The sequence below is a fragment of the Sceloporus undulatus genome, chromosome 5 (assembly GCF_019175285.1).
Source record: "Sceloporus undulatus isolate JIND9_A2432 ecotype Alabama chromosome 5, SceUnd_v1.1, whole genome shotgun sequence".
In the NCBI taxonomy this organism is placed as follows: Eukaryota; Metazoa; Chordata; class Lepidosauria; order Squamata; family Phrynosomatidae; genus Sceloporus; species Sceloporus undulatus.
In genome coordinates, this window is record NC_056526.1 from 133,613,364 (window position 1) to 133,633,211 (window position 19,848).

Here is a 19,848-nt window from a genome sequence, read left to right on the forward strand (position 1 = left end):
TGCTACAGAGTCATTCTTCATGCTACATTAAAAGCTGTGGAAACTGGCTCTTTTCAAATTGTGGTTATCCAAGCATCAACAAAATTAAACTCCACAGAATAACCTTGCTTCCAGCTACATTAAACTGGTGAGGTAAATCAGAAACCATCCAAGTGCTACTGTTAAAGATTCAGGCTTTGCGAAACAGATTCCTTTTCCATAACAAAGGCTTGGGAGAAAGCCAAAGTAAACTGTGAATTCCTTCCTAAATGTCACTAGGAACCTATGTGGCTTTGGCATTTGATATGGATCCCTGGATTTATTTTGTCCTTCATATTCATCCAAAGTACTTACACTTACATGCTATTTTAAAAGCAGCTTTTAATCAAATCCTTTAGGAGTGGGATCTCTTCTAATTAGCTACAAGTAACTTCCACATAGTACTTGGGCAAACAGGATTGCCCAAGGTTTGAAGAAACAGGACTGGAAGAAAATGTAACAATTAAATTTCAGCACAGAGATCAGCATGGCAGAAATCAGGTGGAAAATTTTGGGAGGAGAAAACAAAGAAGAATACCTACCTATCAAGTTGCATGTGGAGTTACGGTAAACCCATTAATTGCATGGGCTTTCTTACATAAAGACGTTGCAGAGGTAGTTTGCTGTTTTTTTTCCTCAGAAATACAGTGCCTGATATTCTTTGCTGGACCAATATCTAAGTATTAACCAGGCCTGACACTGCTTAGCTTTACAGACCAGATAGGATCTGTGTCATTCAGGGTTTTTAGGCCCTTAAGCAAGGGAAAACTCATCTTCAAAGAATCAACAAGTTACAGAATTAACTTACAGCATCTAGCTACATGAGTCCAAAACACACTGCAACAGCTGGGAACTGTGGCTTATTGTGACACCAGAGCAATCTCTGATAGAGAAGGCTACAGTTCTCAGGATTCCCTAGCACTGAGCCAAGGCAGCTAAAGCGGTCTCCAACTGGATGATTTCTGCATTGTGTTTTGGACCTTAATGGTAGTTTAAACATGGAAACTACCATCCTTTGTAATCCTGTCATTGTTTGCTAGCAGGGCCGGATCCAAAGTGAATTAATTGCCCCAGGTAGCTGAGCTCCCACAGCCAGTCCTCCTTCCTTTCCTGCTATGTCCAGGGTCTATCCCATAAAGCCTATCCTTACAGTCCTATGGAGTTTATCCCGTGAATATCCTGGGGAAATCATGTAATTATGTGAAACAATTTCACACAAAACCTGCCATTAAAGTGGTTACAAAGAAGCATTAACCCACATCTTTTTACTTGCGGGATTTCAGTGACAATGCATTTTCAATATCACTTTATTTGTACAATTGCATGTGATAATCATTTGTGCGATTACTCACCATTTTCGCTTTATTTGCAGGATGCTTTAAATACATTTTAATCTCTCTTTAATGCCGAAATTAGCTGGGGACAAGGTATGCGGCACTCCAACCGCATACACACATTTCAACACTGATTCCCCCATCCTCACAAGGGTGCCTTTGACCGGTTCAACACATCTCCTCTCTGGTTCTTACAATACAGTCCAATACTCTTTCACAGGGTTATCTACTCTCCTTGGCTTTAGGCAACATCCTTCCTCCTGCCTTTGTCCCCCAGTGACTATCCTTAAAGTTGAACTTGTCATCTCCATACCCACAAGGTTTTGAATTTCAATGGATATTCTCACACACAATAAAGGCCCATCTCAGCCTCAGGGTATTGATTTAATTAATGATCCATGAGGGGGTTTCCTGGTAGACAATGGATCATTAATTAAATATACACCCTGAGGACTTGCATTCAACCACAGAACAACACACAGATTAACAAGCAAATTGCTTCCTCTCAACCAGCTATATATATAATCCACTTTCTTCCATGGCAGTATTCTCTGAAGATGACAGCCACAGCTGATGGAGAAATGAATAAACTCTTCTAGAACACAGCCTCATAGCTTGAAAAACCCACACACAAAAAAAAGCATGCTACTCATGCTGTTGTTGGATTAAATGTCCCTTTAAGGAAATACAAAAATAATTATATGGCTGTAAATGGGGGAAACACCAGGTGCCAATCCTTTGTAATTAGTTATGTATATAAGGACTCTGAAACGCAGAGCAGGTGTGAGTTGAGGATAGTGGATTCGAGAGAGAAGTTGATTTGATGAGTACATATAGCAATTGGAAGATAAAATCCTCCAAGGTCATTGGAAGAAGTAAACCATATCTGTGTGTTATCTTAGGTTGGTCAGTGCCTGATTGCCAAATACTGCACACTGGGTTGTGCTTCTGCACTCTGCTGTTTGTGAGCTATTGCTGAGATCAAGCACTTCAGAGAGCGCTGAACGTTGGCACCTCTGTTTGGGCCTAGTTCGTTTTTGTCACTAAGCACTTGCAGCACAAAGAGGGAAGCCAACAGCTACCAGCTTCTTTCTTTCAGGAAGGTCCAAAACACACTGCAGAAATAATCCAGTTTGAGATCGCTTTAACTACCCAGCCTCCATGCCAGTGAATCCTAGGAATTGTAGCTTATTGTGGCACTCTGACAGAAAAGGCTAAATGTCTCACAGTAAGTACTACAGTTTCCAGAATTCCCTAACATTAAGTCAGGGCAGTTAAAGCAGTCTCAAACTGGATTATTTCCGCAGTGTGTTTAGAACTTTATTCCAAGGGTGCTACCTCATCCCTTTACAGCAGCTGGAGTGCAACTCTCAACATCCCCAGACATTGGTTTCTCAGCCTACTAGGGCCGAGGCCAGTTGCCCAAAATCTAGATGTTTTTCATCCCTGTTGTCGGATGTCGTGACGGACACTGTCCAGGCATTAGTCATGAAATAAAATGTTAGCCCAGTTCACTTCTGCACATGGGAGAGTGTATGTACGAGTGTGATGGGTTTTATACTGTACTTTGAGAGACCAGGCTTGGTCCTCCTTTTCCAGGCCACGTCCTACATTTCAGCCTCCTCTTCGGCATCCTCCATTTTGTGCATGACTAAAGTTTAAAACACACAGCAAGAATAATCCAGGCTGCATCCACACTGGAGAAATAACCCGGTTTGGCACCGCTTTAACTCTATCTGGCTCAAGGCTATGGAATTCTGGGAGCTGGAGTTTGTTGTGGGCCGCTCTGGGCCCACAACAAACTCCAACTCCCAGAATTCCATAGCCTTGAGCCAGATAGAGTTAAAGTGGATGCAGCCCCAGTTTGAGACTGCTTTAACTGCCGTGGTTCAGTGCCTGGGAATCCTGGGAACTGTAGTTTTGTGAGGCATTGAGCCTTCTCTGTCAGAGAGCTCTGTTGCCACAATAAATTACAATTTTCCCAGGATTCCCTATCCACTCAAAGAGGACTAGAACTGGGTTATTCCTGCAGTGTGTTTTGAACCTATGATTATGAACCAAGACTAGAGGGTTCCATGATGATTTCCACAGGACTGAGCATGCGCAGTCTGGTGGTGGCCTCTCTGTCGGGCCTGCCTGTGTTGTTGTTGCCGTAGTAACCGTCGCCATGGCCACCGCAGCCCAGGCCTGAGGCCTAGTCACCACCAAGGAAGCGCTAGGCCTCTGCTCATCCCAGTCATGTCGTACTCCACCAGCCCGAGGAGGACGGGGCTTCCCCGGACGGTCTTGCGGTGGCTCCAGAGCCTCGACCTGACCTTCTCGCCTCGACATTTCCGCAGGTGAAGCGGGGAAGCCGCCTCTCCTCCTTCCTTGGCTTCCCTGGCTCTTCCCAACGCCATTCAGAGGAGAAGGAGAAGGAGAGCCTTATTGAAGTGCTCTGCTTTTCTGGCTGGATCTTTTCAGAGTTCCCCAGCTTCTCCAGTCATGGCTGGGCAACTCCTGACCCTCAAGCATTATTATTATTATTATTATTATTATTATTATTATTATTATTATTATTATTATTATTATTATTATTATCCTTTATTTATTTTTCATTGGACTGCAGGTCCCATCATCCTTGGTCTCTTCTTGCCTTAGCTGGGGCTGCTGGGAGTTTCAAAGGCGAACACTGTCTTAGGATCTCAGGATGATCAGAGGTCCTCCTAAACTCAAAGGAGGATGAGGCACTGCCAAATGAGGGCATTCAGAGGACATCTCCCCCCCCTGAAAAAAGCTAAAAACTACTGTATAAGTGCATGCTTCTTAGTCGTGCTCAGAATGGAGGACAGAAGGTGGAAATGGAGGGCATGTCCTGAGCAAGGAGAAGAGTCTTGTTGAAGCGCTCTTCTCTTCTTGCTGGATCTCCTCTTCATGCTTCTTACTCATGCTCAGAAAGGAGGACATTTGGGAATCCCACCTGGACAGAAGGTGGAAATGTAGGACATGTCCTGGAAAAAGGAGGACATCTGGTCATCCTCCTTAGGCTACATTAACACACTTTGACACTGCTTTAACAGCCACAGCTCCATGCAAAGGAATTTGGGGATTTGTAGTTTTGTGAGATGTTTTAGCTGCCCCTGTTGGAGAACTCTGGAGTCTCACCACCATACAAATCCCAGGGTTCCATAGGATGGCGCCATGATAGTTAAAGCACTATCAAACTGCATTAATCCTGCAGTGTGGCAGCTGCTTTGGAGCCACAAGACGGTGTCGCGCCCCCATCACCACCAGAATGAAGTTAAACTTTATTCTTGTGTGCCTTCAAGTCGTTTCCAATTTATGGTATCCTAAGGCAAGCATGTCACAGGTTTTCTTGGCAAGGTTTGTTCAGAGAGGATTTGCCTTTGCCTTCCTCTGAGGCTGAGAGAGTGTGACTTGCTCATGGCTGGGCAGAGATTTGAATCCTGGTCTCCAGAGTTGTAGTCCAATACTGAGTCCACTACACCAGTCTGGCTGAAAGTAATCTCTTTCTCTTTTTGTTTCCTCTTTCGGCATAGGGATTTTTCAAATGGCTACCTCATTGCTGAAATATTCTCTTGGTATTATCCTGAAGACATTAATATGAATTGCTTTGAAAATGGGACCTCCTTACCTTCCAAACTCCGCAACTGGGCACAACTTGGGATGGTAAGCAATTGCAGTGTTCTGCAAATTTCAGATAATTATTTATCTCTTCCAAGGAAGTCAGTGAGATGGAATATTCTTTACTGCCTTTGTAAATAGCTGGCAAATATCTCACAGGTAACTGTATACATGACTACTCAAGAGTAAATCGCATCTAGTTCAGTGATGCTTATTTCCAGGGAATAGTCACGACATTCATAAGAGCGATAGGCTGCGCATATAGTTTATGTATAAGTGTGCTAGGAATACTTGTACTATTTAACCAGTACTGCTGTTTTTATGTTAAAAATACAGAAAGGTGTTGCTGTTGTATACCTTCAAGTCATTTCTGACTTTGGGCAACTATAAGGTGAATCTATCACAAGGTTTTCTTGTCAAGATTTGTTCAAAGGAGGGTTTGCCATTGCCTTCCTCTAAGGCTGAGAGAGTACAGCTTGCCAAAGGTCAGCCAGTATGTTTCCATGGTTGAGCAGGGATCAGAACTCTGGTCTCCCAGAATCCCAGTTGAATGTTCAGACCACTAGACCACATTTGGTTGCCGGCATTTTTGTTTTAAAAATAAATACCTGTCATGGATATATCCTATTACCTGGGTGCTCAGATTTTGTGTGCTAAGGTTTTGTCTGTTGTTTAACACACACACACACACCTTTTTATGTAGTAAAGAACTGATACTGAACAAAAGAGAATTAATATATTTGAAATGAATTTCCTTTCTTTCTTAAAGTTCTTTGCAAAAAGAAACCTGAAGCCCATCCGAGAGCTAATTGACGGAACAATTCATTGTAAACCAGGAGCTGCAGAAATATTTGTACAGGACATTTATACAATGCTGACAAACAGGCGGTAAGTTTTGTTATGCACAACATTACACCAGGTTACATACCAGTCCCTACATTTTGGTGGTATTTTATTCCAAGTCCAAGGGTGAGCTTCTCTGCCAGAAAGAACGATGATACACTAGTTCAACTGGAGAAAAGATGGCCATAACTTTTAATTATTAGAGCTGCAAATAGGGTTGGCATGCACAAGGGTCCAGATTCCTGCATTGACTAACTCAGTGTTGATCAGAGAGCCCATTACTCTGTCCAGCTGGCAGACCTCTGAGATAACAAGAGAAAGGATTTTCCAGACTAACATAGCTATGTCTTTGCATGCTAATAATAAAATACGCAGTAAAATATTAAGAGCCCAAAATATTTATTTAAAAGCATCTGACAGGTAGTCAGTTTTGAAGACTTACCTGACTGGAAGAATCTTTGCCTGCTAAAGGAGGACAACAGGGAGGGGACTAACCTAAATGCCTTTGGCAAGGATTTCCTTCCATCCTAAAAAAATCTCTTATCATTGGTGATGGTGGGGTCCCATTCTAAGTGTTGTAAGATTAAAGGAAATGGAAGCCTTGCCTGTAGATTCAAAGTCATGTTAGAAAAAATAAATAGGAGAAAAGGAAAGTAAGCACATTTCAGAACAAGTCCTTCAAATTACATAATTTTAGCAAATGTAATGTGGAAAATTGGATCCCTTATCTCTAAGTATGTGCATAATATAACATACTGTATACTGTTTCAATTATTTGTTCTAGGTATTTCCATTAGTTAAGATTTTTGTCTTTGAAACCCTTCCATTTTGTCTTTAAGTACATACACACATATACAAGCACATGTATAATATTCCCATCCACCCACCCCCTGTCTCTTTTGCGTGGTATAAACCAGGATGTCCTTTCCGCACATCTACAGTCCAAGGTTAGATGGCAATTGGAGCAATATTTTCACATGGGCAGCTTTAAAGAGAAAACAAATAGTTGAGTTGCCATCTTAGAAGTTCTTCCTTCCAATTTTAGTCTTAATTAGAGCAGACCAACTGAAATCAGTGGGAATATGCATGAGTATTGATGAACAAGTTGCATTCATTTCAGTGGATCAGCTTTAGTTGTGATTAAAATTGGGTTTAGTCCCCTGTGAAATATCTCATTCTGTATGAAATTGTAATAAAAAGTAGTTAGCAAGTTATAGTGGACCCTTTCCATGGACGGTCACACGCCATATTATTCAGTGGTGATGATGTGCATGCAGATGCATTGGAGGGCCTGTGGACACATGCCACCATTGAATATTATGGGGCGTGACAATCTGCGGGTGGTCAAGTCCGTGGAGCATCATCCTGCTGATATGAAGGGCCCACTATATATGCTTTTACTATTTGGTATATAGTGCTGTCTGTTGGATTCTTTGATCCTTGCATCTCAAGTTACCTTATATACCTAAGTTATAGTCATAATTTGGTGAGCAAGTACAGTCGCTTATAGACTTCTGGTACAAATGCTTTGGCACTACAAACAAGACCCACCTGCTGAACCAAGTTGATAACAGTTGGGATTAGTTTAGTAATTTATGTTTTAAGATGTTTAATTTAAAGATCAGTCAAAATATGTTCTTAATTTACAACTCCTTCCCCTTCAAGGATCAAACATATCCAGGATGAAGAGGTTGACTTTACAGACAGACTTTATCAGGATAAGTTACCAATGGTTGCTAGATCAACTGCTTCAAGGGCTATTAAATCCAACATTAAGCTAACAGAAATAATGGTGGAACCCAATGAAAACAAAAACATACAGAAAATCAATGCCATCATCAATATGCATATGCAGCGAAGGCAGCAAGAAAGGGAACAAGATCCAGGTGAGTGGACAAGAGCATTCTTTATTTGTTGCCATATTATTTGTTTGAATAACGACCTGGTCAAAACATGGAAAGATAAAGCCATGTGTTACACATAAATTTTGCTCTTTCTCCCTGTCAGTACCAGCCATTCCTCTAGTTAAAGCTTTTATCAAAAATTCCTTTTATTTTTATTTAATCAGTTCAGACATGAGCCTGTCTGATATCAGACATCATCTGGAACAAGTCTCCCATATGCCTCATCTTGACAAATAGAAATTTTTTTATTCATCAATACCAGCTTCTAGTTCTGATATTTATGGAATCTTATATGACCAGTTATGTTACATAACTTTACATACACTTAGCAAAGTAGCAGAGGTGCTAAGATACCATTTTACTGAATTGCAAAGACACCTAAAGGGTCACCAGTAAGAGTGCTCAATGTGCATCGGGAACATTGTGCACCAGGATCTTTGCTGGCTTTCCTACACAGTAATGTAACATCAGCCCTGTAATGGATACGGGCTTCACCCAACTGTGCAATGCTAATTCCCGCATACACAAGTCCACTTACGAAGACACAAATTCTCAACAGGATTCTATTCCATTTCTTTAACTTCCACAGGTATTAATCAGTTTTGGGGAAGGACAATGTAGATTTGAAATATTGGCATGGTTATCTGCATGCATGTTGCTCATGGTAAATTCTGTTTTTAAGCACGTTTTGGTATTAAACCAACACTGGGGCAACGTGCCGTTCGTCGTCCTTCTGTTGTGGCACCTTCCTTGAGTATGACTATCCTTCCAAAGGAGAAACCTGTTCTTGCACCAAGTGGTAAGCTTTGTTTTTGTATTCTAAAGTCTAAATCTACACTCTTAATCAGAATATTGTGACAATATTTCTACTACACCAAGTGACACTTAATTCATTTATTCTAAACCAGAACTAGACAACTTCTGTCTCACCAGATGCTGATTGATTAATTCCCATCAGCACCCGTAGGAGCAATTGCAGCTTCTTCTTACTCAGCCTTACTCACAACAGCAGAGAGGTTGGTGTATTGAGCAGAATCCATTTACTGCCAGAAGGAAAGTTCAGTGGACCGAGTGAAGTGGGGGCTTCTTGACACTGTGCGGCACACACTAGAGATCAAAGCTAAATTGAGGCGCTGCTTCTGGTCTCTTTCTAGAGAGTATTGCAAGCTGAGTCCACAGTGAACATTGTGTATGCATGTGCAAGAGACTGGAAACAGAAGCAGCCCGATTTCTTTTGGTTGCATATTCTCCCACTGGCCCTTTGATATTATTAAGAGGATGTGCCATGGTGAGAGAAATCTTGGGAGTTCCCTGATAAGGGGAGCCCCTTTCCCATTCTACTCTACCATCTAATGCAGGGCAGGGAAAAGGAGGAGAGATGGCCAGTTATTACTTATTGTTTGATCCTTATCAACCAGTTCACATTCTTTCAAAAGAAAAAAAGCAATGTAAAGTCAAAGGCTTTCATGGCCTGCATTTTTCCATGTGGCCATGTTCCAGAAGTTTCTTCCTGATGTTTCGCCAGCATCTGTGGCTGGCATCTTCAGAGAATGCTTTGTCTGGAAAAAGTTGGATGTATATATACTGTGTGAGCCTGGGAATGCAGGAGTGATTTGCATGTGTTGTTCTGTGCTGATGGCCGGCCTCAGGCTGGGAGGCTAATGCAAAAGAGGATTAATGTCTGCAGAATGAGCATCCTTTCTCTCAAATAGATGTTGTTATCATTTGGTCCTAAGAATTTATATACTTTTTTTACTCCCCCTTGCAATAAAAAGCTATCTGGCTCTATTTGAAGCACATTTGTTTAGGCCCGAAACAGACAGGCCAAATAGAATGGTTTCTGGCCACTTCAGGGGCGCAACATTTAGAAGACACATTCCCCTGAAGCAGCCAAAAGCCACTGTGAGGCCACTGGCAAAAGGAATGAATTTAATCCTCTCCTGCCGGTGGCCCGTTTAGGACCACAGTGGCGGCCAGCTTCAGGAGCAGACCATATAGTCGTCACAGACCTGTGTCAATCAGGGTAGGAGCGTCTAGAGGCTGCTCCTTCTGGGCCATCTGCTTTGGCCCCTAGTGTCATTACATCTACACATTATTAGGATTGACAAACAACCAGTAAAAGCTCTACCCACTCTATGTTTGCGATGGAAGCTCAATTTACAACACATGAAGATTTTTTATTGTATGTTGAATACTGCCAGTGTCTCTAGAATAAATAACTAAAGGTAGTGGAGCCAGTTAAGTTGAGCAGATGCTGACAACATTGTACTGCTGACACTTTGGCGCTGAGCATTCAGCTTTCTCAAATATTCCTTGACACAATTCCAGCAGTGGCCCAGTTTCATAAAGGCTGATTTGAACACCATTTCTTAAGATGTTGCTAAAAGTGTGCACTGTATGTATTTTATAGTGCAATTGTTCGTTTGAAGAATACTAACCCTTCTTTCCTATTTTTGTGTAGCTTCCACAGAAATCAGAGGCAAAATGGGTGTTCACTTTAAAGCCATCCAAGTGAAGCAAGCGGAAAGACACCCTTTTGATGCACATACAAATGCTGATTCTACAAGCGCACATTTTAAAGGACTGTGACTAGAAAAGGGGATCTTTGCTTATTTTTAACTCAACAGAAAACTCATGAACATGTTTCTTTACTATATTGGAAACATGGGATTTATGAAGAAAGCATTAACAGTGAAATAGAATACAGAATAAGAATTTAGGTAATCTGTGCTTTTCTTACTTCCTTTTCTTACAAGAATCTTATTCACTCTACATCTTCTAATATAGAAAGAAGGAAACATCTAAACTTCAGCGTGTGTCTAGCCTTGTACTTTTGGTTGATGTTCTAATAAAACTGATTATTGGGATAACTCAGGTCTTGTTGTCAAATTTAGAATAGTGCACTCTAAAATGTTCTGACTAAATTTACAGTCCTGAGCCAACTGTAAAAGTGTGTTGTAGAATAACTGTTGCACTTATTTGTTACCAGTTTGGCTGGCATAATAACCCATCCAGCTGTCTGTGGATTCCATTCACTCTCACAAAGGAGAATCCCTCCCCCCAATAATAGTCAGTGTAAGACACAAACATTTGAACAGAGACAAAGTTGACGAGCTTCAGATTAGTCGAAACCAAAGTGGGCTGTTTTCTAAAGGGGTCTTAACTGAATCCCATGTGTGGTCAGTGTACATACTTAATCTGTGAGTCTTGGGTCGTTGCATTTGACTTGTTTAATAATGGAGTATTTTTGACCTTGGATAAAAATTGCCACTGAGGAAAACATGAGAAATGCCTCCAAAGAATGAACAAGTGTGGATGTAGACAACATTTCAATATGAGAATTTATTGTTAATTTATGAACAGCAGCTTAGGTGCTTATGGCCAGCAACTTGTGTGTGTGTGTGTGTGTGTGTGTGTGTGTGTGAGAGAGAGAGAGAGAGAGAGAGTGAGAGTGAGTGAGGTGTTCCATTTTGGAATGATAATATATGGAATATTGTGGCCAAAATTGTTTATTGAGGAACGAATGATGAAGTGTAAGGATAGAAATAGAGGTTTTTGAGGATGTGGATTTGCCAGCATGGTGTAGTGGTTTGAGTGTTGGACTATGACTCTGGAGACCAGGGTTCGAATCCAGTTCAGCCCCGTAAACACAGTGAGTGACTTTGGGCCATGACAAACTGCCTCTGAAGAATCCTTGCCAAGAAAGGTTCGCCTTAGGGTCACCATAAGTTCGAAATGACTTAACGGCACAATAACAAAATATTGGAACAATGCCATTCTACTTTTTATAATAATGCATGCTGGAACTCTAGTAGTTCATAGGAATTACTAGATTATTGACAGGATTGTTGTCATTATATGTCTTCAAGTCATTTCTGATTTAGGGCAATTCTAAGGGGCTTGCCTTTGCTTTCCTCTGAGGCTGAGAAAGTGTGATTTGCTCAAGGTCACTCAATGGATTTCCATCTCCAAATGGGGACTTGAACCCTGGTCACCAAGTGTCTGAGTCACGCAGATCACTACATCACATTGGTTCTTTTATGACAGGATGCTTCTGGGTTCCTTTTGGAAGACGGCATAGAAATAAAATAAATAAAAATTATAAATAAATAAAGTATTTGTGAAATGTGGAGTTCCTGCTAAAATGCTCCAGGAAGACACAGGGTATATGGAAGTCTTCTATGATCAAATACTATATCTTGTCCAGTTCAGGCATGTTCTGGCGCTAAAGCTGGCTTTATAACATCAAGTATGTGCTTCCTTTGAACTCCAACCTCTTGTTTGTTAAACCATAGTTGCCATAATATTTGAATTAAGAATCTCTGTTTTGAATACACTCTACATAGCAGAACTGCAAATAGGGCTAAAATTGGGGCATATGTGCCTGGGATCCAGGAATCAAACTACAGATTTCCAATGAAACTACAAATTAAGTCTTATCTGGAAAATGTCCAGTAAGAAGGGTGTTCTATGAATGAAGCATGTTACAGTTCCAACAAACCTTTGTTTTCTATACTGAGAACACAACAGCTGAATCAGCTTTCAAGTACATTTGAAGTATACAGTTGTCCCTCTGTACCCTGTACCCACAGATTCCTCATCTATGGATTCAACCATCCACAGCTTAGAAATACTAAAAATTATATATATATATATATATATATATATTACAAAAAGCAAACCTTGATTTTGCTATTTTATATAAGGGGCACCATTTTACTACACCATTGAGTATCCAGGGATTTTGGTATCCATGGTGGGGGAGGGGAGCAGGCGGGTGGTCTTGGACCCAACACCAGCCGCTACCAAGGGTCCACTGTATACACTGTGCTTCTGGTCTAGATTACTTTCTGTGTTGAGGTTATTACAGTCACTTGAGTGTCCTACAACAGCTTTTGGAAGGCAATGTGGGCCAAGTGTTGGAACTTTGATAAGATGGGTTGAGTCATGGCACACTGAATAACAATCTGAGGGAAATATTAACAGTTTCATCATAGGCAAAATGCAATGTGGTCTGAAGAAGTGGTCTACCATTTGAGTATGGATATCATGAATTTAGCTATCTAAATCAGAATAAAAAGACTAACTGTAGCCTCCAAAGTTCACATCCTGAAATGAGAAGAACTATTTAAAAAAAAAAATCAATAGTGTTAACACTCAGAGAATCTCTACCTTAACTGAGGGGCAGAACAGACCGCTCCTTTGTGCTGTCTTCCCGGTGGTTTGGGGGCATGGTGTTTATATGCCACACACCCCCAAGCTGGCAGAAAGCTGTCCAGCCATTTACATGGGGGCAGCTTCATGATGCTCCAGCAGCACGGAGTTTACATGCTGCATGCCACCATAGAATCACAAAGTTGGAAGAGACCGCAAGGGTCATCCAGTCCAACCCCCTGCCATGCAGGAAATCTCAAAGCATCCCTGACAGATGGCCATCCAGCCTCTGTTTAAAAACCAGGAAGGAGATTCCACTACACTCCAAGGGAGTTTGTTCCACTGTTGAACAGCCCTTACTGTCAGAAGTTCCTCCTAATGCTGAGGTGGAATCTCTTTTCCTGTAGCTTCCATCTATTGCTCTGGGTCCTAGTCTCTGGAGCAGCAGAAAACAAGCGTCATGAAGCTGGATTCTGGCTGCAGTATGGGCAGAAAAGCTGGCTTTTTGCCGCTCCTTTTTTGGGCAGCTTCAAGGCTGGATTGGGGCCATGGTGTGTGGTTTCTGTGGCCCCAATCTGGCTTCAGAAGGGGTAGCTTCAAGCTGCCTCTTCTGTCGGTCTGTTTCAGCCCCAGGTCTATTTTCTATCAAATATCTTCAAATGATGATGCTCATGGTCAACGTTAATACTTACATGCAGTATGATACAAATATTTTACCTTACACTTCATTTGACTAATACGTTCTTTTACTGGAGCACAATCATAGCTATAAATCCTTTATATAAAACATGAGTAATTTATTAACATATCAGAACTTTGAATACCATCCATTTACAATCACTAAAATTAAAGGAATTAAATTCTCTACATTTACATCATGTATTTTGATACATTCCAATAAGTAATTTACTTACATGGTATTTGTCAGAAAATAACTTTTAGAAATAAGCTTATTCATTTAAAATAAAGACAAATGTCAAGTGTAAATCTAGATATTCAAAATATAAGAAAAATTCTCATGTTAGTTGAAGTGTAAAACTAAATATTTCAAAATACCCGCTAAACAGACATCTGTATTATACAACCATTTGATTTAGACTCATTAAGCATTAAACCATTTATTGGATTTATTAGAACACAATCTATCATTAACAACAGCTGCATAAACTTGATTTGTTTCAAGGGTTTTGCACTTCTTATACTGTGCTCTTAATTTCCACCAAGAGGAGACAAATGCATAATTTAATCTAAAACATGAATCAGGTACTCCTCATGGTAGGCTCATAATTCTAAAAGCAGCTTATAAGAGACTTTTCAAAGAGGCATAAGTTACTTATGCATGAATGTGCTTCAAATTGTGCTACCCTTGCTGTTTTGCCTTTCACACATTTGTTCACGGAAACAGCATATTCAATCCTTTTTAAATAGACCATGGTTGCCAATGATGTGTGACTTTCTTTAGATTATTAACTATAATATAAATTAAATGAACAATTTGCAGAGTTCATGAAAATATTCTTCAAGGAATATTTCAGTCTAATAACCTTCGACAAATAATGACCATATTGTTGTACATTTTTAGTAAAGTGGAGTAGTGTTTTCTTGCATTAGAATGGGTTGAGCCGTATTCCTGTTCCCAATGGAGAAAAGGGGTTCACTTTTGCCCACATCAATGCATCATTAAGCGAAATTGCTGACTTTCCATCTTCAAGAAAGAACACTGGACCCTGTATAATGTAAGAAGTATGAACAAAGGAAACAAATATTATGAATCTGATGCATAATTCTTTAAAAAAAATTACCACAGCAAAAACCAATGGCTTGAATCCTAAATTACAGTACTCTTCAGATCCCCCAAAGGAAAGATCAATTTCTGCCAGCTCCCTCCTTTTCTCCATCAGCACCATATCCTCATGCCATTCCCAAAAGTTCTCCAACCTCTAAAAACAGATTTTCAGGGGGGCAGAGGGGTCTGCAGAGGAAGGGGGGAAGCAAGAATCAGGCTTTTGTGATCACATGCAATCTTTGAAAGTCAAAGGTTTTTTTTATTTACAAATAATTATAGAGCACTTGCATCTTAAGTTTTCAGTGCAACAGACTACAATAATAAAGCACACCTTGCATTTGTTTCGCTATACGTGAAACAAATATGCAATATATATATATTATCTATAAGAATATTCAGAGTGCTGGTGGTGAACTATAAAGCTCTATAAGGCTCAGGTCCAGGCTATCTGGCAGAGTATATCTCCCCTATATAAACCTGCCTGGGTCCTGAAATCATGAGAAATGTTCTCTCAGTTCCACTACTGATGCAATCAAAGTTGGTGAGGATGCAAGAGAGGGCTTTCTCAATGGCTGCCTGTAGACTCTGCACTTCCCTTCCCAAGGAGGCCAGATTGACCTCCTCCTTGTTGCCCTTTTGTTGGCAGGCTAAAACATTTTTACTCAGAGGCTTTTGAAACAAAGGGCTGAAGCAGACAGCCACATAGATGCCAGCCACATCTCCTGAGCACAGGTAAAGGTTTTTCCTTTGATGAGATTGTCTTGTCGTGTTCAATAGTAGTGGGTGTTGCAATTGCTGGGACATGTATAGTATCCGGAGAAGGACACTTCACACATAGGATGAAAACCTGCTCAATGTCTTTCTCCAAACAACTGCAGGATTAAAATTGGGATCTAAGACTAAATAAAAATCTATGGTAATGGCCCTTTCTTACTATTTTATAAATATATAACAGGAAAGGCTGTCTTACTATATTAAGTAGGAAAAAAACTCAATGGAAGATTTTTCATTAAAGTATTAATTGTAAAAATACATGAGATCCACTAGTTATCCAGATTTTGGGAGAGGGCAGTTATTACTGGCTTGAAGATTATTTTGATTGCTTAGTTTTTTGTGTTTTTTTCAGGCTATGTGGATTGCTTTTATACATTTTGATTTGGGGATATAAAATTTATAAATTAATTATTAAGCCAAATATTGTTGTTATTGTGTGCCTTCAAGTCATTTCTAACTCATGGAGATCTTAAGACCATGATTGGTTTGATCATGGGGTTTCTTGGCAAGTTTCTTCAAAGGGGGGTGCAATTGCCATCCCCTGAAGCTGAGAGAGTGTGATTTTCCCAAGGTCACCCAGTGGATTTCCATGATCGAGCCAGGATTCAAACCCGGTTCTCCAGAGTCATAGTGCAACACTCAATCTACTACACCATGCTGGCTCTCATAAAGCTAAATATATTACAGAATAATTATTTTAAAATATTCTGCACTATTAATTTCTGGTCATAACTGATGACAGCTAATATTGCTTTCTATTTTCACAATGGTCACCAACACAACCAGGATGAAGAATAGGGAAAAGTGCAGTATTATTCTGACCATGGTTACTTAAAAGTAAAACCCACTGAGTTCAGTGAGACCTAGTCCAAAGTAAAGTATAACTAGGACTGTAGGTTTAGATATCCACAAGCCAAAACATTATAAGTACAACTATAACATATTACATTGCATTGTACAAAAAGATTATGTGAAGGCAAAGCTGCTTGTGCAATAGGTTTCTCTCATCCTCTTTCCTAGAACACTTACTTCAGCGCCAGATATTCTTAGGAAAGATTGGGATAGGTGTTTTTTTTGGCAAGGACCAAAATCCGAGGGGGCAAGGAAAATGAGAGAAAATCAACCTTGTGTAATGCCTTGCCTAAGGGTCTTGGATACTTAGGAGTTTTGTTTTTTTAAGGAGATGCCGGTGCCTGCAGCAGCAAGAACAGAGTGGAAAACCCCACTGTTGAGCAGCTTTCCACTTTTTAACTCCTGGATATAACCAAAGTGTGTCTTATTTGCAAAGATGTCAGTAAGTGCCACCCATCCAGTTCTATAACCAATACCTGTATCCTCAAGCCTGTAAGGCAAGAGACATGAACATCTGAATGACTAGGAAGGTTAGAGCCAGTAACATAATCTGGCCCTATCTTTACTATCAGAGGTTCTTCTTTTATTCGTGACAGTAGTGTTTCATAAATCTCTAGTTGTGATTCAGATGGAGGTGTATGTGGACATTCATCAGACGATCTATGAGAGAAATACATGTTATTTGTTATGCTAAATGAAAACTAAAGGATAGCATCTATAAATTCTCAGAATTCCCGATACACTTATCTTCTACTAAAGACAAAAGATCACACATTCAAAACTACTTAAACTCTGTTAGGATCACTGAAAACCTACTTGTTTAGTGGTTGAGTACAAGCTCTCCAAGCATCTAGCTCCTCAGAGAGTTGTTCAATTTTCAAGGGCACACACACCTCCCGTCTTTTTAAAAGCTGGCTGGAAAAAAATGCAACATAACAGAAAGGTTGAAGGTATATGACACACATTATAGTTCTTTATGACTGTTTGTTCTGATGAATGATTCAATAACCATTCCCTTGATTTTTTCTTTAAACTGAGCACAAATATTACAGACTGCTTTTCTCATCTCATCCCGAAGGCTCTGCCAGGCAACTATTATGTATATACATACAAATACATGCCCAAAGAGATTAATGAAAAACCATGCAGCATCATTTGCTCCCTCCCATTTCCACACTGCAGCATTCTTCAAAAGTATTAACAGCATAGAAGAACCTATATTCAACTGTGACAATTAATATGCCTTCAGTCCTGTGGACTACACTGTTTCACAGTAGTCTGTGCTCTTGTTTCCACATGAAACATGAAGGAGAAATATCTATTGTTAATAGCCTGGCTCATTGGTAAACACTGTGGTATCAAACAACCTCTCATGCATTCAGTGATAAAACATTTTGAATGAAAGGTTCCAGAGTGGCTCACAAGAATTCAAGTGTCAAATTATACAACTGAAAGACATATAACATATTGTTATTTCTTTTTAAAAAAAAATAATTGTTGGGAAGGGTATCTGATTTTTATTGGCGCTCTCTTCACACACATACAAAATTAGGGAGGTCTCTTCCAACTCTGTGATTCTAGGTTCAGTCCTTGACTGTCCAACTGTGGATATGGTGTTCAGAAAAAAAGTTCAAATGTGAATCAATGGAGGCAATAACTACAGAATGGGTGGTTAGTGGAGAATTAAAATTGTATTTTGCAAATGAAGAATTAAGCCTCCCCTCTCTGCATAGCTGTTCATAATAAAATTTGGACTATTCCAGTTTTTGTTTTAAAAGGAGAAGTACTGCCTACATCTTTAATGTGCTGCTTGACCCTAGGAGAATCCTAACAAGGATTTGCATGTATGCTGAGATCCCCCCATCCCATTTTGAGAAAACTATCTTGGCACCCACCTTTTAAGCCCATCTGCATAAAGTGTAACTCTATCGTAAAGTAAGTTTGGAATACTTTAAAGATTAACAATTATTATTGTACAAGTTTTCAAGGAGTGGAAACTTCAGTTCATAAAATGTTATATTCTACTGTAAAGTATTACATATAAACTGTATGAGAAACTGTAATAATTAATATTAAATACAGAAACAATACTCATTTATAATCTTTGGCCCTATACAGACAGGCCAAAATAAAGCTGCTTCGAGTCACTTTGGAGGTATGGTGTTTCAATGATGAATGTGTCCTAAGAGTCTGGAAGCTGCACCAAAGCTGCACTCCAGTCCTTAGGACTGAAGCGTGGCTTTGTTGTGGCTTCTGGACTCTTAGGACGCATGTATCATTGAAACAGCATACCTCCAAAGTGACTCAAAGCAGCTTTATTTTGGCCTGTCTGTATCAGGCCTTTGTTAGAACTTTTTGTAGCCTCATATTTCCATTTTGGGTAATAATAATAATAATAATAATAATAATAATAATAATAATAATATCATCCCTATGGATCGAGGTGGGATTACATCAATAAAAATGATATGATACATCTGTAAAAGTAATAAAAAGAAATATAAACAATAAAATATTAATATTACTATTCATTTCATAAAATAGCTAGGTCGGTGCCTGGATGTCTAAAAACACACAGTCATACTTGGAAGTGGAGTCTTTTATCTCAAAAATCCTATAAAAGGTCAGGTAGGTAGGTTCACCAGAAGAGATCCGTCTTAAGTGCCTTCTTAAAGGCATCTAAGATGGTAATAAGACGGATCTCCTCCGGTAAGCTGTTCCACAATTTGGGGGCTGTGGCGGTAAACGATCTATGGGAAGTTGTTGTTAACCTGGTTTTGTGATGTTCCAATAAATTCTTCCTGATGTTCTGAGAGTGCAGGGCGGCTTCCTTCAAGTAACTCAGGCCCAAGTCATGTAGGGCTTTAAAGGTAATTACCAACGCTTTGTACTGCGCCTGGAAGCTAACTGGCAGCCAGTGAAGAGATTTTAAAACTGGTTATATGGGCCATCCTATGTGTTACGGTGACCAATCTGGCTGCTGCATTTTGAACCAATTGAAGCTTCTGAACTTGGTACAGAGGTAGCCCCATGTACAGCGCAATAGAGAAATCTAAACAAGAGGTTACCAGTACATGTACCACTGCTTCAAGGTCCTTTTGGTCTAGGTAGGGATGCAATTGGCACATCAACCGAAGTTGGTAACAAGCACTCCTGGCCATTGGATCTACTTGAGATGACAACTGTAGATATGAATCCAGGAGTACTCCCAAACTGCGAACTTCATCCTTTAGGGGAAGTGCGACCCCGTCCAGGACTGGTTAACAAATCTCCATCCCTGGACTTGGAGTACCTATTGCAAGCACCTCCGTTTTCTCTGGATTCAGCTTGAGTTTGTTTTCCCTCATCCAGCCCATTACCGACCTAAGGCAGGCATCCAGAGGAGAGATGCCATCCTTAAGTCAAACCAAATCCAAACCAACTTCTTAACATTTGTTTTCTGCTAGTTATGGTACACTGTTTTCAATTTTATGTCTTATTTTGAATTTGAATTTTTTTTATGTCTCTTTATTAGAAATTTTCCAGAAAATGTTCTAGTATGGGGGTGGCATACAAATCC

The 19,848-nt window shown here is 40.0% G+C and overlaps 2 protein-coding genes across 2 annotated transcripts in view; one reads left to right on the forward strand and one right to left on the reverse strand.

The window, feature by feature from the left end:
• The first annotated feature begins 3,407 nt into the window (after positions 1 to 3,407).
• Positions 3,408 to 10,593, forward strand: SPATA4 (spermatogenesis associated 4). Its single transcript, XM_042468865.1, has 6 exons — positions 3,408 to 3,691; positions 4,892 to 5,021; positions 5,746 to 5,864; positions 7,485 to 7,705; positions 8,406 to 8,522; positions 10,185 to 10,593. Exons 1-6 carry the CDS (start codon positions 3,591 to 3,593, stop codon positions 10,310 to 10,312), a joined length of 816 nt encoding a protein of 271 aa, XP_042324799.1. The 5' UTR covers positions 3,408 to 3,590; the 3' UTR covers positions 10,313 to 10,593.
• A 3,168-nt stretch (positions 10,594 to 13,761) lies between these two features.
• The window catches only part of WDR17 (WD repeat domain 17), a 53,950-nt gene continuing 47,863 nt past the window's right edge, over positions 13,762 to 19,848 (reverse strand). The window contains 3 exon segments of the mRNA XM_042469410.1: positions 13,762 to 14,604; positions 16,766 to 16,949; positions 17,106 to 17,204. Of these exon segments, the coding sequence (XP_042325344.1) occupies positions 14,485 to 14,604; positions 16,766 to 16,949; positions 17,106 to 17,204 (403 nt within the window). The 3' untranslated portion in view covers positions 13,762 to 14,484.